We start from the raw sequence: 16,613 nt of genomic DNA, 5'->3' as shown, positions 1-16,613 counted from the left end.
CATCTTCCCAATACCTCTAACTCTCCATTTAATAACTCTCCTCTCCTATTTTTAATTGACAAATCCATTTGTTCTCTAGGCTTCCTTAACTTGTTAATCTCACTCCAAAACTTTTTCTTATTTTCAACAAAATTTGTTGATAACATCTCACCCACTCTCTCATTTGCTCTCTTTTTACATTGCTTCATCACTCTCTTAACCTCTCTTTTTCTCCATATACTCTTCCTTCCTTGCATCATTTCTACTTTGTAAAAATTTCTCATATGCTAACTTTTTCTCCCTTACTACTTTCTTTACATCAACATTCCACCAATCGCTCCTCTTCCCTCCCGCACCCACTTTCCTGTAACCACAAACTTCTGCTGAACATTCTAACACTACATTTTTAAACCTACCCCATACTTCTTCGACCCCATTGCCTATGCTCTCATTAGCCCATCTATCCTCCAATAGCTGTTTATATTTTACCCTAACTGCCTCCTCTTTTAGTTTATAAACCTTCACCTCTCTCTTCCCTGATGCTTCTATTCTCCTTGCATCCCATCTACCTTTTACTCTGTGTAGCTACAACTAAAAAGTGATCTGATATATCTGTGGCCCCTCTACAAACATGTACATCCTGAAGTCTACTCAACAGTCTTCTATCTACCAATACTTAATCCAACAAACTACTGTCATTTCGCCCTACATCATATCTTGTATACTTATTTATCCTCTTTTTCTTAAAATATGTATTACCTATAACTAAACTCCTTTCTATACAAAGTTCAATCAAAGGACTCCCATTATCATTTACACCTGGCACCCCAAACTTACCTACCACACCCTCTAAAAGTTTCTCCTACTTTAGGATTTAGGTCCCCTACCACAATTACTCTCTCACTTGGTTCACAGGTTCCTATACATTCACTTAACATCTCCCAAACTCACTCTCTCTCTCCTCTACATTCGTGTCTTCTCCAGGTGCATACACGCTTATTATGACCCACTTTTTGCTTCCAACCTTCACTTTAATCCACATAATCCTTGAATTTACACATTCATATTCTCTTTTCTCCCTCCATAACTGATCCTTCAACATTATTGCTACCCCTTCCTTAGCTCTATCTCTCTCAGATACTCCAGATTTAATTTATTTATTTATTTATTTCCAATTTGAGCACACATATAGAGGTACAAAAAAATACAGATAAGAGCAGCATGCCAAAGCCACTTATACTATGCATAGCATTACGGGCTGGCTTAAAATTAACTTAAGATTAACTAAGCAATGATGAAATCAGTGATAAAACATTAATGTAAACAGATTACTATAAAGCACAAGTGAGTATTACAAAGACAGGTCATATGGTTGCATTCAGTCATATGAAGGATTCTGTTAGGTAGTGTATTTAAAAAATAATAAAGTTAGATTTGGTTTTAGGTTTAACATTTATGTGATATAATTGTGAGAAACATTTAAGATATACAATTTATAAGGTTCAGTTATTCAGTATTTATTTGGTTTTGGGTGAGTAAGTGATCTTTGAGAAGAGACTTGAATTTATAAACAGGTAGTGTTTCTTTTATATTTACAGGTAATGAATTCCAGATTTTCGGGCCTTTTATGTGCATTGAGTTTTTGCATAGTGTGAGATGGACACGAGGAACATCAAAGAGTGATCTGTGCCTTGTGTTATGGTCATGTGTTCTGTTGAGGTTGGCAAGGAGATGTTTGAGGGGAGGGTTAATATCAGAGTTAAGTGTTCTATGTATGTAATAGGTGCAGTAATAAGTATGGATGTTTTGTATGGTGAGTAGGTTTAGTGTATTGAATATTGGTGGAGTGTGCTGCCTGTAGTGAGAATTTGTTATCATTCTAACTGCAGCCTTTTGTTGGGTAATTAGTGGTCTGAGATGGTTAATTGTTGTTGAGCCCCATGCACAAATTCCATAGGTGAGATAGGGGTAAATAAGAGAGTGATATAGGGCCAGGAGGGCTGACTGTGGAACATAGTACCGTATCTTCGATAGTATGCCTACAGTCTTGGAAATTTTCTCCCATTTATTCCCCCCCACTGAAACTCCCCCACCCCCTTCAGCTTTGTTTTGCTTAGGGCCAGGACATCCAACTTCTTTTCATTCATAACATCAGCAATCATCTGTTTCTCGTCATCCGCACTACATCCACGCACATTCAAGCATCCCAGTTTTATAAAGTTTTTCTTCCTCTATTTTTTAGTAAATGTTTACAGGAGAAGGGGTTACTAGCTCCCGGCATTTTAGTCGCCTCATACGACATGCATGGCTTACGGAGGAAAGATTCTTTTTCACTTCCCCATGGACAATAGAAGAAATAAAGAAGAACAAGAGCTATTTAGAAAAAGGAGAAAAACCTAGATTTTTTTTTTTTTTTTTCAACAAGTCGGCCGTCTCCCACCGAGGCAGGGTGACCCAAAAAAGAAAGAAAATCCCCAAAAAGAAAATACATTCATCATCATTCAACACTTTCACCACACTCGCACATTATCACTGTTTTTGCAGAGGTGCTCAGAATACAACAGTCTAGAAGCATACACATATAAAGATACACAACATATCCCTCCAAACTGCCAATATCCCAAACCCCTCCTTTAAAGTGCAGGCACTGTACTTCCCATTTCCAGGACTCAAGTCCGACTATATGAAAAAAAACCTAGATGTATGTATATATATATATATGCATGTGCGTGTCTGTGAAGTGTGACCAAATGTAAGTAGGAGTAGCAAGATATCCCTATTATCATACATTTATTAAACAAAAATACCAACCACTCCAACACTATATCCCCCCTGCTTTTAACATTTCTGTCATGATCCCGTCAGTTCCAGCTGCTTTACCCCCTTTCATTCTACATAATACCTCATGCACCTCCCCACACTCACATCCTGTTCTTCTTCACTCCTAAAAGATGGTATACCTCCTTGTCCAGTGCATGAAATTACCGCCTCCCTTTCTTCGTCGACATTTAAAACTTCCTGAAAATATTCTCGCCATCTACCCAAAACCTCCCTCTCCCCATCTACTAACTCCCCTACTCTGTTTTTAACTGACAAATCCATTTGTTCCCTAGGCTTTCTTAACTTGCTTAACTCACTCCATAAATTGTAGTCCAGAAGAACTGGACTTTAGTTCCTTCTCATAGTACCCCTGGCAATATTTCATTTGATTTTGATACCTTTGATGTGTCATGTGTCATCAGGTTCTTCTGCACTTCCTCACTACTCATTTCAGTGTTGGATGTTAAAACTGTTCCACTCGATATTCCTAGTGCCAACAATTCTCTCATAAAATCAACAATTACTACATTAATAACACTGTAAGCTACAAACTCACACTATGAAAGAGCATAGAGTGGCCTATGCGAGATTTGATGTCTTGAGGCCCAGAGGAGTTGTCTGAACAATCTTCCCTTAATTTGGTCCATGTGTTGGTGGCTACATGGTAGGCATAAAGACCAGAGAAAATAGCTTCACTAGGAGTGTAGTTACTACTTCGTTGTTCATCCAACCCGAGCCTACAAGAAGAAACACTTTAAAGGTTTATCAATTAAAACAGAAGATGCCAATTTAATACAAACATACATATGCTCCTGCAACTACAAATAGGCATAGTAATTACACAAATTATATTATGGATATACTGTTTTTATCATGTGATGTACACAGAAACATTATAATACTGCACTTATATTACACATCAGATACTTCTTACCAAGATAGGGTGACTCAAAGAATATACTACAAATTCAACATCACTTGCTCCCTAGGTAGGTAGAAGGTTGGTAGACAGCAACCACCCAGGGAGGTACTACCGTCCTGCCAAGTGAGTGTAAAACGAAAGCCTGTAATTGTTTTACATGATGGTAGGATTTCTGGTGTCCTTTTTTCTGTCTCATGAGCATGCAAGATTTCAGGTACGTCTTGCTACTTCTACATACATTTAGGTCACACTACACATACATGTACAAGCATGTATATTCACACCCCTCTGGGTTTTCTGCTATTTTCTTTCAAGTTCTTGTTCTTGTTTATTTCCTCTTATCTCTATGAGGAAGTGGAACAGAATTCTTCCTCCGTAAGCCATGCGTGTTGTAAGAGGCGACTAAAATGCCGGGAGCAAGGGGCTAGTAACCCCTTCTCCTGCATATATTAATAAATGTAAAAGGAGAAACTTTCGTTTTTCCTTTTGGGCCACCCCGCCGCGGTGGGATACGGCCGGTATGTTGAAAGAAAGAAAGAAGTCTGTTGAGTATACCTGGTAAAGTGTATGGTAGAGTTATTATTGAAAGAATTAAGAGTAAGACAGAAAGCAGGATAGCAGATGAACAAGGAGGCTTCAGGAAGGGTAGGGGGTGTGTAGACCAAGTGTTTGCAGTGAAACATATAGGTGTGAGCAGGGTAATATTTAGTGAAGGGGTTCAGGGAAACCGGTTATTTTTATATAGCCGGACTTAGAGTCCTGGAAATGGGAAGTACAATGCCTGCACTCTAAAGGAGGGGTTCGGGATATTAGCAGTTTGGAGGGATATGCTGTGTATCTTTTTACGTATATGTATCTGAACTGTTGTGTTCTGAGCACCTCTGCAAAAATATTGATTATGTGTGAGTGAGGTGAAAGTGTTGAATGATGATGAAAGTATTTTCTTTTAGGGGATTTTCTTTCTTTTTTGGGTCACCCTGCCTCGGTGGGAGACGGCCAACTTGTTAAAAAAAAAAAGTATTTAGGTAAGGGTAAAGAGGTATTTGTGGCAGATGTTGCAAATGTATAGAATAGGAGGTAGGTTATTGAAAGCAGTAAAAAGTTTTTACGAGGATAGTGAGGTTCAGGTTAGAGTACATAGGCGAGAGGGAGATTATTTCCCCATAAAAGTAAGCCTTAGACAGGGATGTGTTATGTCACCATGGTTATTCAATATATTTAGAGATGGAGTTGTAAGAGAAGTGAATACTCAGGTGTTGGCAAGAGGAATGGGGTTAAAAAATAAAGAATCTAGCACAAAGTGGAAGTTGTCACAGTTGCTCTTTGCTGATGACACTGTGCTTTTGGGGGATTCTGAAGGGAAGTTGCAGAGGTTGGTTGATGAGTTTGGTTGGGTATGTAAAAGAAAGAAATTAAAAGTGAATATAGGAAAGACTAAGGTGATGAAGATAACAAAAAAAAAAATAGGTAATGGAAGATTGGATATCAGATTGGAGGGAGAGAGTACGGAAGAGGTGAATGTGTTCAGATATTTTGGAGTGGATGTGTCAGCAGATGGTTCTATGAAGGATGAGGTGAATCATAGAATTAATGAGGGAAAAAAGGTGAGTGGTGCACTGAGGAGTCTGTGGAGACAAAGAGCTTTATCCATGAAAGCAAAGAGAGGAATGTATGAGAGTATAGTTATACCAATGCTCTGGTATGGATGTGAGGCATGGGTTGTGAATGTTGCAACAAGGAGAAGGCTGGAAGCAGTGGAGAAGTCATGTCTGAGGACAATGTGTGGTGTGAATATAATGCAGAGAATCTGTAGTTTGGAGATTAGGAGGTGGTGTGGGAATACCACAACTATTATCCAAAGGGCTGAGGAGGGGTTACTGAGATGGTTTGGACATGTAGAGAGGTTGGAACGAAACAGAATGACTTCGACAGTGTATATATCTGTAATGGAGGGAAGGCGGGGTAGGGGTCAGCCTAGGAAAGCTTGGAGGGAGGGGGTAAAGGAGGCTTTGTGTGCAAGGGGCTTGGATTTCCAGCATGCGTGAGCATGTTAGATAGGAGCGAATGGAGACAAATGGTTTTTAGGACTTGATGTGCTGTTTGAGTGTAAGCAAGGTAACATTCATGAAGGGATTCAAGGAAACTGGCAGGCCGGACTTGATTCCTGGAGATGGGAAGTACAGTGCCGGCACTCTGAAGGAGGGGTGTTAATGTTGCAGTTTTATAACTGAAGTGTAAGCATGCCTCTGGCAAGACAGTGATGGAGTGAGTGATAATGAAAGTATTTTTTTTTTCGGGTCACCCTGCCTTGGTGGGAAATGGTCAATGTGTTAATAATAAAAAAAAATTGCTCCCTAACTTGTTTTTTTCCAGAAAGGCACCAACTTTATGATCTAAAGATGACACACACCTTTTGTATCCGTCTTACAAAGTGCAGGCATTATATACTGTAAATAGTTCTCACTCCACAGTCTGGCTAATTAGTTTCCTTACTTTTTTTTTTTTTAACATGTCGGCTGTTTCCCACTGAGGCAGGGTGACACAAAATTAAAGAGAAAACTTTCATTATCATTCAACATTTTCACCATCACTCATATATAATCACTGTCTCAGCAGAGGCGCTCAGATACGACAGCTTAGATGTCCCTGCAAACTGCCAATATCCCAAACCCCTCCTTTAAAGTGCAGGCATGGTAGTTCCCATATCTGGGAGTGGTATCGGCACAGCTCTTGCCAGAGGTGTGCCAGTACCACAGTTCAAAAACTGCAACGTATCTCCATCCCTCCTTCAGTGTGCAGGCACTGTACTTTCCACATTCATGTGGGGAGCAGTAAAACAGGGGAACAGGATGAAAGAAGGTCCAATCCAATAGATGGACAGATTTAGTTCCTTGGATCCATCTTCCCCTTTGATCAAGAGCACCCTCACAGGCATCAAGGCACCTCAATGAAAGGGAATTGTGTAAGGAATATTTTTTATATTATTTTATTATCACACTGGCCGATTCCCACCAAGGCAGGGTGGCCCGAAAAAGAAAAACTTTCACCATCATTCACTCCATCACTGTCTTGCCAGAAGGGTGCTTTACACTACAGTTTTTAAACTGCAACATTAACACCCCTCCTTCAGAGTGCAGGCACTGTACTTCCCATCTCCAGGACTCAAGTCCGGCCTGCCGGTTTCCCTGAACCCCTTCATAAATGTTACTTTGCTCACACTCCAACAGCACGTCAAGTATTAAAAACCATTTGTCTCCTTTCACTCCTATCAAACACGCTCATGCATGCCTGCTGGAAGTCCAAGCCCCTCGCACACAAAACCTCCTTTACCCCCTCCCTCCAACCTTTCCTAGGCCGACCCCTACCCCGCCTTCCTTCCACTACAGACTGATACACTCTTGAAGTCATTCTGTTTCGCTCCATTCTCTCTACATGTCCGAATCACCTCAACAACCCTTCCTCAGCCCTCTGGACAACAGTTTTGGTAATCCCGCACCACCTCCTAACTTCCAAACTACGAATTCTCTGCATTATATTCACACCACACATTGCCCTCAGACATGACATCTCCACTGCCTCCAGCCTTCTCCTCGCTGCAACATTCATCACCCATGCTTCACACCCATATAAGAGTGTTGGTAAAACTATACTCTCATACATTCCCCTCTTTGCCTCCAATGACAAAGTTCTTTGTCTCCACAGACTCCTAAGTGCACCACTCACCCTTTTCCCCTCATCAATTCTATGATTCACCTTATCTTTCATAGACCCATCCGCTGACACGTCCACTCCCAAATATCTGAATACATTCACCTCCTCCATACTCTCTCCCTCCAATCTGATATCCAATCTTTCATCACCTAATCTTTTTATCCTCATAACCTCACTCTTTCCTGTATTCACTTTTAATATTCTTCTTTTGCATACCCTACCAAATTCATCCACCAATCTCTGCAACTTCTCTTCAGAATCTCCCAAGAGCACAGTGTCATCAGCAAAGAGCAACTGTGACAACTCCCACTTTATGAGTGATTCTTTATCTTTTAACTCCACGCCTCTTGCCAAGAACCAATCTCCTACACCATACACCTGCAACATCTGCCACACTGCCCCCCTATCCACCCTGTCATACACCTTTTCCAAATCCATAAATGCCACAATGACCTCTATAGCCTTATCTAAATACTGTTCACTTATGTGTTTCACTGTAAACACCTGGTCCACACACCCCCTACCTTTCCTAAAGCCTCCTTGTTCATCTGCTATCCTATTCTCCGTCTTACTCTTAATTCTTTCAATAACAACTCTACCATACACTTTACCAGGTATACTCAACAGACTTATTCCCCTATAATTTTTGCACTCTCTGTTGTCCCCTTTGCCTTTATACAAAGGAACTATGCATGCTCTCTGCCAATCCCTAGATACCTTACCTTCTTCCATACATTTATTAAATAATTGCACCAACCACTCCAAAACTATATCCCCACCTGCTTTTAACATTTCTATCTTTATCCCATCAATCCCAGCTCCCTTACCCCCTTTCATTTTACCTACTGCCTCACGAACTTTCCCCACACTCACAACTGGCTCTTCCTCCCTCCTACAAGATGTTATTCCTCCTTGCCCTATACACGAAATCACAGCTTCCTTATCTTCATCAACGTTTAACAATTCCTTGAAATATTCCCTCCATCTTCCCAATACCTCTAACTCTCCATTTAATAACTCTCCTCTCCAATTTTTAACTGACAAATCCATTTTTCTCTAGGCTTCCTTAACTTGTTAATCTCACTCCAAAACTTTTTCTTATTTTCAACAAAATTTGTTGATAACATCTCACCCACTCTCTCATTTGCTCTCTTTTTACATTGCTTCACCACTCTCTTAACCTCTCTCTTTTTCTCCATATACTCTTCCCTCCTTGCATCACTTCTACCTTGTAAAAACTTCTCATATGCTAACTTTTTCTCCCTTACTACTCTCTTTACATCATCATTCCACCAATCGCTCCTCTTCCCTCCCGCACCCACCTTCCTTTAACCACAAACTTCTGCTGAACACTCCAACACTACATTTTTAAACCTACTCCATACCTCTTCGACCCCATCACCTATACTCTCATTAGCCCATCTATCCTCCAATAGCTGTTTATATCTTACCCTAACTGCCTCCTCTTTTAGTTTATAAACCTTCACCTCTCTCTTCCCTGATGCTTCTATTCTCCTTGCATCCCATCTACCTTTTACTCTCAGTGTAGCTACAACTAGAAAGTGACCAAACTGGCAGTTCTGCATTCACAGATCCCCAAGGCTCCTTACATAATTTGTTATTTTTCACACTTACTGTATTATACACATTCATTAGGAAACACTAAGTCAGTGTGGGTCATACAGTGTTACTTTGACAACATAGTTAAGAACCTATAGCTATATGAACACTTTCGGGGTTCCAAGCTTTATTTTACATGCTAAATATTGTTATGCCATCTTAGTTCCTTTCAAAGCTTTGCCTATATTACACAATCTCCAAAATATGACTAGCAGGAGTTGATAATAACTAAGACCCAGGTACCTACTGAATGCTTGGAAAAAATAGGCAGTGCACCTTAAGGAGACTTACTCATACACCTCACCCAGGCCAGGATTTAAACCCAGCATCTGGAGAAGAGAGGAATGTAGAGGAGAGACAGAGATTTTGGGAGATGTTAAGTGAATGTATAGGAGCCTTTGAACCAAGTGAGAGAGTAATTGTGGTAGGGGACCTGAATGCTAAAGTAGGAGAAACTTTTAGAGAGGGTGTGGTAGGTAAGTTTGGGGTGCCAGGTGTAAATGATAATGGGAGCCCTTTGATTGAACTTTGTATAGAAAGGGGTTTAGTTATAGGTAATACATATTTTAAGAAAAAGAGGATAAATAAGTATACAAGATATGATGTAGGGCAAAATGACAGTAGTTTGTTGGATTATGTATTGGTAGATAAAAGACTGTTGAGTAGACTTCTGGATGTACATGTTTATAGAGGGGCCACAGATATATCAGATCACTTTCTAGTTGTAGCTACACTGAGAGTAAAAGGTAGATGGGATACAAGGAGAATAGAAGCATCAGGGAAGAGAGAGGTGAAGGTTTATAAACTAAAAGAGGAGGCAGTTAGGGTAAGATATAAACAGCTATTGGAGGATAGATGGGCTAATGAGAGCATAGGCAATGGGGTCGAAGAGGTATGGGGTAGGTTTAAAAATGTAGTGTTGGAGTGTTCAGCAGAAGTTTGTGGTTACAAGAAAGTGGGTGTGGGAGGGAAGAGGAGCGATTGGTGGAATGATGATGTAAAGAGAGTAGTAAGGGAGAAAAAGTTAGCATATGAGAAGTTTTTACAAAGTAGAAGTGATCGAAGGAGGAAAAAGTATATGGAGAAAAAGAGAGAGGTTAAGAGAGTGGTGAAGCAATGTAAAAAGAGAGCAAATGAGAGAGCAGGTAAGATGTTATCAACAAATTTTGTTGAAAATAAGAAAAAGTTTTGGAGTGAGATTAACAAGTTAAGGAAGCCTAGAGAACAAATGGATTTGTCAGTTAAAAATAGGAGAGGAGAGTTATTAAATGGAGAGTAGGAGATATTGGGAAGATGGAGGGAATATTTCGAGGAATTGTTAGATGTTGATGAAGATAGGGAAGCTGTGATTTCGTGTACAGGGCAAGGAGGAATAACATCTTGTAGGAGTGAGGAAGAGCCAGTTGTGAGTGTGGGGGAAGTTCGTGAGGCAGTAGGTAAAATGAAAGGGGGTAAGGCAGCCGGGATTGATGGGATAAAGATAGAAATGTTAAAAGCAGGTGTGGATATAGTTTTGGAGTGGTTGGTGCAATTATTTAATAAATGTATGGAAGAGGGTAAGGTACCTAGGGATTGGCAGAGAGCATGCATAGTTCCTTTGTATAAAGGCAAAGGGGACAAAAGAGAGTGCAAAAATTATAGGGGGATAAGTCTGTTGAGTATACCTGGTAAAGTGTATGGTAGAGTTATTATTGAAAGAATTAAGAGTAAGACGGAGAATAGGATAGCAGATGAACAAGGAGGCTTTAGGAAAGGTAGAGGGTGTGTGGACCAGGTGTTTACAGTGAAACATATAAGTTTCTTCTATTGTCCATGGGGAAGTGGAAAAGAATCTTTCCTCCGTAAGCCATGCGTGTCGTATGAGGCGACTAAAATGCCGGGAGCAATGGGCTAGTAACCCCTTCTCCTGTATACAATTACTAAAAAAGAGAAGAAGAAAAACTTTATAAAACTGGGTTGCTTAAATGTGCGTGGATGTAGTGCGGATGACAAGAAACAGATGATTGCTGATGTTATGAATGAAAAGAAGTTGGATGTCCTGGCCCTAAGCGAAACAAAGCTGAAGGGGGTAGGAGAGTTTCAGTGGGGGGAAATAAATGGGATTAAATCTGGAGTATCTGAGAGAGTTAGAGCAAAGGAAGGGGTAGCAGTAATGTTAAATGATCAGTTATGGAAGGAGAAAAGAGAATATGAATGTGTAAATTCAAGAATTATGTGGATTAAAGTAAAGGTTGGATGCGAGAAGTGGGTCATAATAAGCGTGTATGCACCTGGAGAAGAGAGGAATGCAGAGGAGAGAGAGAGATTTTGGGAGATGTTAAGTGAATGTATAGGAGCCTTTGAACCAAGTGAGAGAGTAATTGTGGTAGGGGACTTGAATGCTAAAGTAAAAGAAACTTTTAGAGAGGGTGTGGTAGGTAAGTTTGGGGTGCCAGGTGTAAATGATAATGGGAGCCCTTTGATTGAACTTTGTATAGAAAGGGGTTTAGTTATAGGTAACACATATTTTAAGAAAAAGAGGATAAATAAGTATACACGATATGATGTAGGGCGAAATGACAGTAGTTTGTTGGATTATGTATTGGTAGATAAAAGACTGTTGAGTAGACTTCAGGATGTACATGTTTATAGAGGGGCCACAGATATATCAGATCACTTTCTAGTTGTAGCTACACTGAGAGTAAAAGGTAGATGGGATACAAGGAGAATAGAAGCATCAGGGAAGAGAGAGGTGAAGGTTTATAAACTAAAAGAGGAGGCAGTTAGGGTAAGATATAAACAGCTATTGGAGGATAGATGGGCTAATGAGAGCATAGGCAATGGGGTCGAAGAGGTATGGGGTAGGTTTAAAAATGTAGTGTTAGAGTGTTCAGCAGAAGTTTGTGGTTACAGGAAAGTGGGTGCAGGAGGGAAGAGGAGCGATTGGTGGAATGATGATGTAAAGAGAGTAGTAAGGGAGAAAAAGTTAGCATATGAGAAGTTTTTACAAAGTAGAAGTGATGCAAGGAGGGAAGAGTATATGGAGAAAAAGAGAGAAGTTAAGAGAGTGGTGAAGCAATGTAAAAAGAGAGCAAATGAGAGAGTGGGTGAGATGTTATCAACAAATTTTGTTGAAAATAAGAAAAAGTTTTGGAGTGAGATTAACAAGTTAAGAAAGCCTAGAGAACAAATGGATTTGTCAGTTAAAAATAGGAGAGGAGAGTTATTAAATGGAGAGGTAGAGGTATTGGGAAGATGGAAGGAATATTTTGAGGAATTGTTAAATGTTGATGAAGATAGGGAAGCTGTGATTTCGTGTATAGGGCAAGGAGGAATAACATCTTGTAGGAGTGAGGAAGAGCCAGTTGTGAGTGTGGGGGAAGTTCGTGAGGCAGTAGGTAAAATGAAAGGGGGTAAGGCAGCCGGGATTGATGGGATAAAGATAGAAATGTTAAAAGCAGGTGGGGATATAGTTTTGGAGTGGTTGGTGCAATTATTTAATAAATGTATGGAAGAGGGTAAGGTACCTAGGGATTGGCAGAGAGCATGCATAGTTCCTTTGTATAAAGGCAAAGGGGATAAAAGAGAGTGCAAAAATTATAGGGGGATAAGTCTGTTGAGTGTACCTGGTAAAGTGTATGGTAGAGTTATAATTGAAAGAATTAAGAGTAAGACGGAGAATAGGATAGCAGATGAACAAGGAGGCTTTAGGAAAGGTAGGGGGTGTGTGGACCAGGTGTTTACAGTGAAACATATAAGTGAACAGTATTTAGATAAGGCTAAAGAGGTCTTTGTGGCATTTATGGATTTGGAAAAGGCGTATGACAGGGTGGATAGGGGGGCAATGTGGCAGATGTTGCAAGTGTATGGTGTAGGAGGTAGGTTACTGAAAGCAGTGAAGAGTTTTTACGAGGATAGTGAGGCTCAAGTTAGAGTATGTAGGAAAGAGGGAAATTTTTTCCCAGTAAAAGTAGGCCTTAGACAAGGATGTGTGATGTCACCGTGGTTGTTTAATATATTTATAGATGGGGTTGTAAGAGAAGTAAATGCGAGGGTCTTGGCAAGAGGCGTGGAGTTAAAAGATAAAGAATCACACACAAAGTGGGAGTTGTCACAGCTGCTCTTTGCCGATGACACTGTGCTCTTGGGAGATTCTGAAGAGAAGTTGCAGAGATTGGTGGATGAATTTGGTAGGGTGTGCAAAAGAAGAAAATTAAAGGTGAATACAGGAAAGAGTAAGGTTATGAGGATAACAAAAAGATTAGGTGATGAAAGATTGAATATCAGATTGGAGGGAGAGAGTATGGAGGAGGTGAACGTATTCAGATATTTGGGAGTGGACGTGTCAGCGGATGGGTCTATGAAAGATGAGGTGAATCATAGAATTGATGAGGGAAAAAGAGTGAGTGGTGCACTTAGGAGTCTGTGGAGACAAAGAACTTTGTCCTTGGAGGCAAAGAGGGGAATGTATGAGAGTATAGTTTTACCAACGCTCTTATATGGGTGTGAAGCGTGGGTGATGAATGTTGCAGCGAGGAGAAGGCTGGAGGCAGTGGAGATGTCATGTCTGAGGGCAATGTGTGGTGTGAATATAATGCAGAGAATTCGTAGTTTGGAAGTTAGGAGGAGGTGCGGGATTACCAAAACTGTTGTCCAGAGGGCTGAGGAAGGGTTGTTGAGGTGGTTCGGACATGTAGAGAGAATGGAGCGAAACAGAATGACTTCAAGAGTGTATCAGTCTGTAGTGGAAGGAAGGCGGGGTAGGGGTCGGCCTAGGAAGGGTTGGAGGGAGGGGGTAAAGGAGGTTTTGTGTGCGAGGGGCTTGGACTTCCAGCAGGCATGCGTGAGCGTGTTTGATAGGAGTGAATGGAGACAAATGGTTTTTAATACTTGACGTGCTGTTGGAGTGTGAGCAAAGTAACATTTATGAAGGGATTCAGGGAAACCGGCAGGCCGGACTTGAGTCCTGGAGATGGGAAGTACAGTGCCTGCACTCTGAAGGAGGGGTGTTAATGTTGCAGTTTAAAAACTGTAGTGTAAAGCACCCTTCTGGCAAGACAGTGATGGAGTGAATGATGGTGAAAGTTTTTCTTTTTCGGGCCACCCTGCCTTGGTGGGAATCGGCCGGTGTGATAATAAAAAATAAAAAATAATATTTAGATAAGGCTAAAGAGGTCTTTGTGGCATTTATGGATTTGGAAAAGGCGTATTACAGGGTGGATAGGGGGCAATGTGGCAGATGTTGCAGGTGTATCGTGTAGGAGGTAGGTTACTGAAAGCAGTGAAGAGTTTTTACGAGGATAGTGAGGCTCAAGTTAGAGTATGTAGGAAAGAGGGAAATTATTTCCCAGTAAAAGTAGGCCTTAGACAAGGATGTGTGATGTCACCATGGTTGTTTAATATATTTATAGATGGGGTTGTAAGAGAAGTAAATGCAAGGGTCTTGGCAAGAGGCGTGGAGTTAAAAGATAAAGAATCACACATAAAGTGGGAGTTGTCACAGTTGCTCTTTGCTGATGACACTGTGCTCTTGGGAGATTCTGAAGAGAAGTTGCAGAGATTGGTGGATGAATTTGGTAGGGTGTGCAAAAGAAGAAAATTAAAAGTGAATACAGGAAAGAGTAAGGTTATGAGGATAAAAAGATTAGGTGATGAAAGACTGGATATCAGATTGGAGGGAGAGAGTATGGAGGAGGTGAATGTATTCAGATATTTGGGAGTGGACGTGTCAGCGGATGGGTCTATGAAAGATGAGGTGAATCATAGAATTGATGAGGGAAAAAGGGTGAGTGGTGCACTTAGGAGTCTGTGGAGACAAAGAACTTTGTCCTTGGAGGCAAAGAGGGGAATGTATGAGAGTATAGTTTTACCAACGCTCTTATATGGGTGTGAAGCATGGGTGATGAATGTTGCAGCGAGGAGAAGGCTGGAGGCAGTGGAGATGTCATGTTGTGTGAATATAATGCAGAGAATTCGTAGTTTGGAAGTTAGGAGGAGGTGCGGGATTACCAAAACTGTTGTCCAGAGGGCTGAGGAAGGGTTGTTGAGGTGGTTCGGACATGTAGAGAGAATGGAGCGAAACAGAGTAACTTCAAGAGTGTATCAGTGTGTAGTGGAAGGAAGGCAGGGTAGGGGTCGGCCTAGGAAAGGTTGGAGGGAGGGGGTAAAGGAGGTTTTGTGTGCGAGGGGCTTGGACTTCCAGCAGGCATGCGTGAGCGTGTTTGATAGGAGTGAATGGAGACAAATGGTTTTTAATACTTGACGTGCTGTTGGAGTGTGAGCAAGGTAACATTTATGAAGGGGTTCAGGGAAACCGGCAGGCCGGACTTGAGTCCTGGAGATGGGAAGTACAGTGCCTGCACTCTGAAGGAGGGGTGTTAATGTTGCAGTTTAAAAACTGTAGTGTAAAGCACCCTTCTGGCAAGACAGTGATGGAGTGAATGATGGTGAAAGTTTTTCTTTTTCGGGCCACCCTGCCTTGGTGGGAATCGGCCAGTGTGATAATAAAAAAAAAAAAAAAAAAATGGAAGAAGTGAATGTTTTCAGATACTTGCGAGTTGACGTGTCGGCAAATGGATTTATGAAGGATGAGGTTAATCATAGAATTGATGATGGAAAAAAGGTGAATGGTGCGTGAGGTATATGTGGAGACAAAAAACATTATCCATGGAGGCAAAGAAGGGAATGTATGAAAGTATAGTAGTACCAACTCTCTTATATGGGTGTGAAGCTTGGGTTGTGAATGCAGCAGCGAGGAGGCAGTTGGAGGCAGTGGAGATGTCATGTCTAAAGGCAATGTGTGGTGTAAATATTATGCAGAAAATTCGCAGTGTGGAAATTAGGAGGTGTGGAGTTAATAAAAGTATTAGTCAGAGGGCTGAAGAGGGGCTGTTGAGGTGGTTTGGTCATTTAGAGAGAATGGATCAAAGTAGAATGACATGGAGAGCATTTAAATCTGTAGGGGAAGAAAGGCGGGGTAGGGGTCATCCTCAAAAAGGTTGGAAGGGGAAAGAGAGGTTTTGTGGGCGAGGGGCTTGGACTTCCAGCAGGCGTGCATGAGCGTGTTCGATAGGAGTGAATGGAGACGAATAGTATTTGGGGCCTGACGATCAGTTGGAGTGTGAGCAGGGCAATATTTAGTGAAGGGATTCAGGGAAACTGGTTAATTTTATATAGCCGGACTTGAGTCCTGGAAATGGGAAGTATAATGCCTGCACTCTGAAGGAGGGGTTTCGGGATACTAGCAGTTTGGAGGGATATGTTGTGTATCTTTATACGTATACGTATATGCTTCTAAACTGTTGTGTTCTGAGCACCTCTGCAAAAACAGTGATTATGTGTGAGTGAGGTGAAAGTGTTGAATGATGATGAAAGTATTTTCTTTTTGGGGATTTTTTCTTTCTTTTTGGGTCACCCTGCCTCAGTGGGAGACGGCCGACTTGTTAAAAAAAAAAAAAAAAAATTCAGCTGTAATCTGAATGTGCCAACTACATAGTTACAGATTGTTATGCTCTATGATGTCCATGTCCTTTCAGAAAAGATGCTAGAGAGCAAGTAATGGTGAAGGTGTTTTCTTCTTTGG

General features: G+C 41.0%; 1 protein-coding gene across 4 annotated transcripts in view; it reads right to left on the bottom strand.

Annotated features, from left to right (window-relative positions):
• The window catches only part of muskelin (muskelin 1), a 122,288-nt gene that overhangs the window by 60,839 nt on the left and 44,836 nt on the right, over positions 1-16,613 (bottom strand). For all 4 annotated transcript variants that reach the window (XM_053773091.2, XM_053773090.2, XM_053773089.2 and 1 more), the window contains exon 11: positions 3,356-3,536. In XM_053773091.2, coding sequence (XP_053629066.2) covers positions 3,356-3,536 — 181 coding nt within the window. The remainder of the gene's footprint in view (positions 1-3,355; positions 3,537-16,613) is intronic.

The sequence above is a fragment of the Cherax quadricarinatus genome, chromosome 9 (assembly GCF_038502225.1).
Source record: "Cherax quadricarinatus isolate ZL_2023a chromosome 9, ASM3850222v1, whole genome shotgun sequence".
NCBI classification, from domain to species: Eukaryota; Metazoa; Arthropoda; class Malacostraca; order Decapoda; family Parastacidae; genus Cherax; species Cherax quadricarinatus.
Note: the sequence above shows the minus strand (reverse complement) of the source record. Positions and strands in the feature narration are given on the sequence as shown.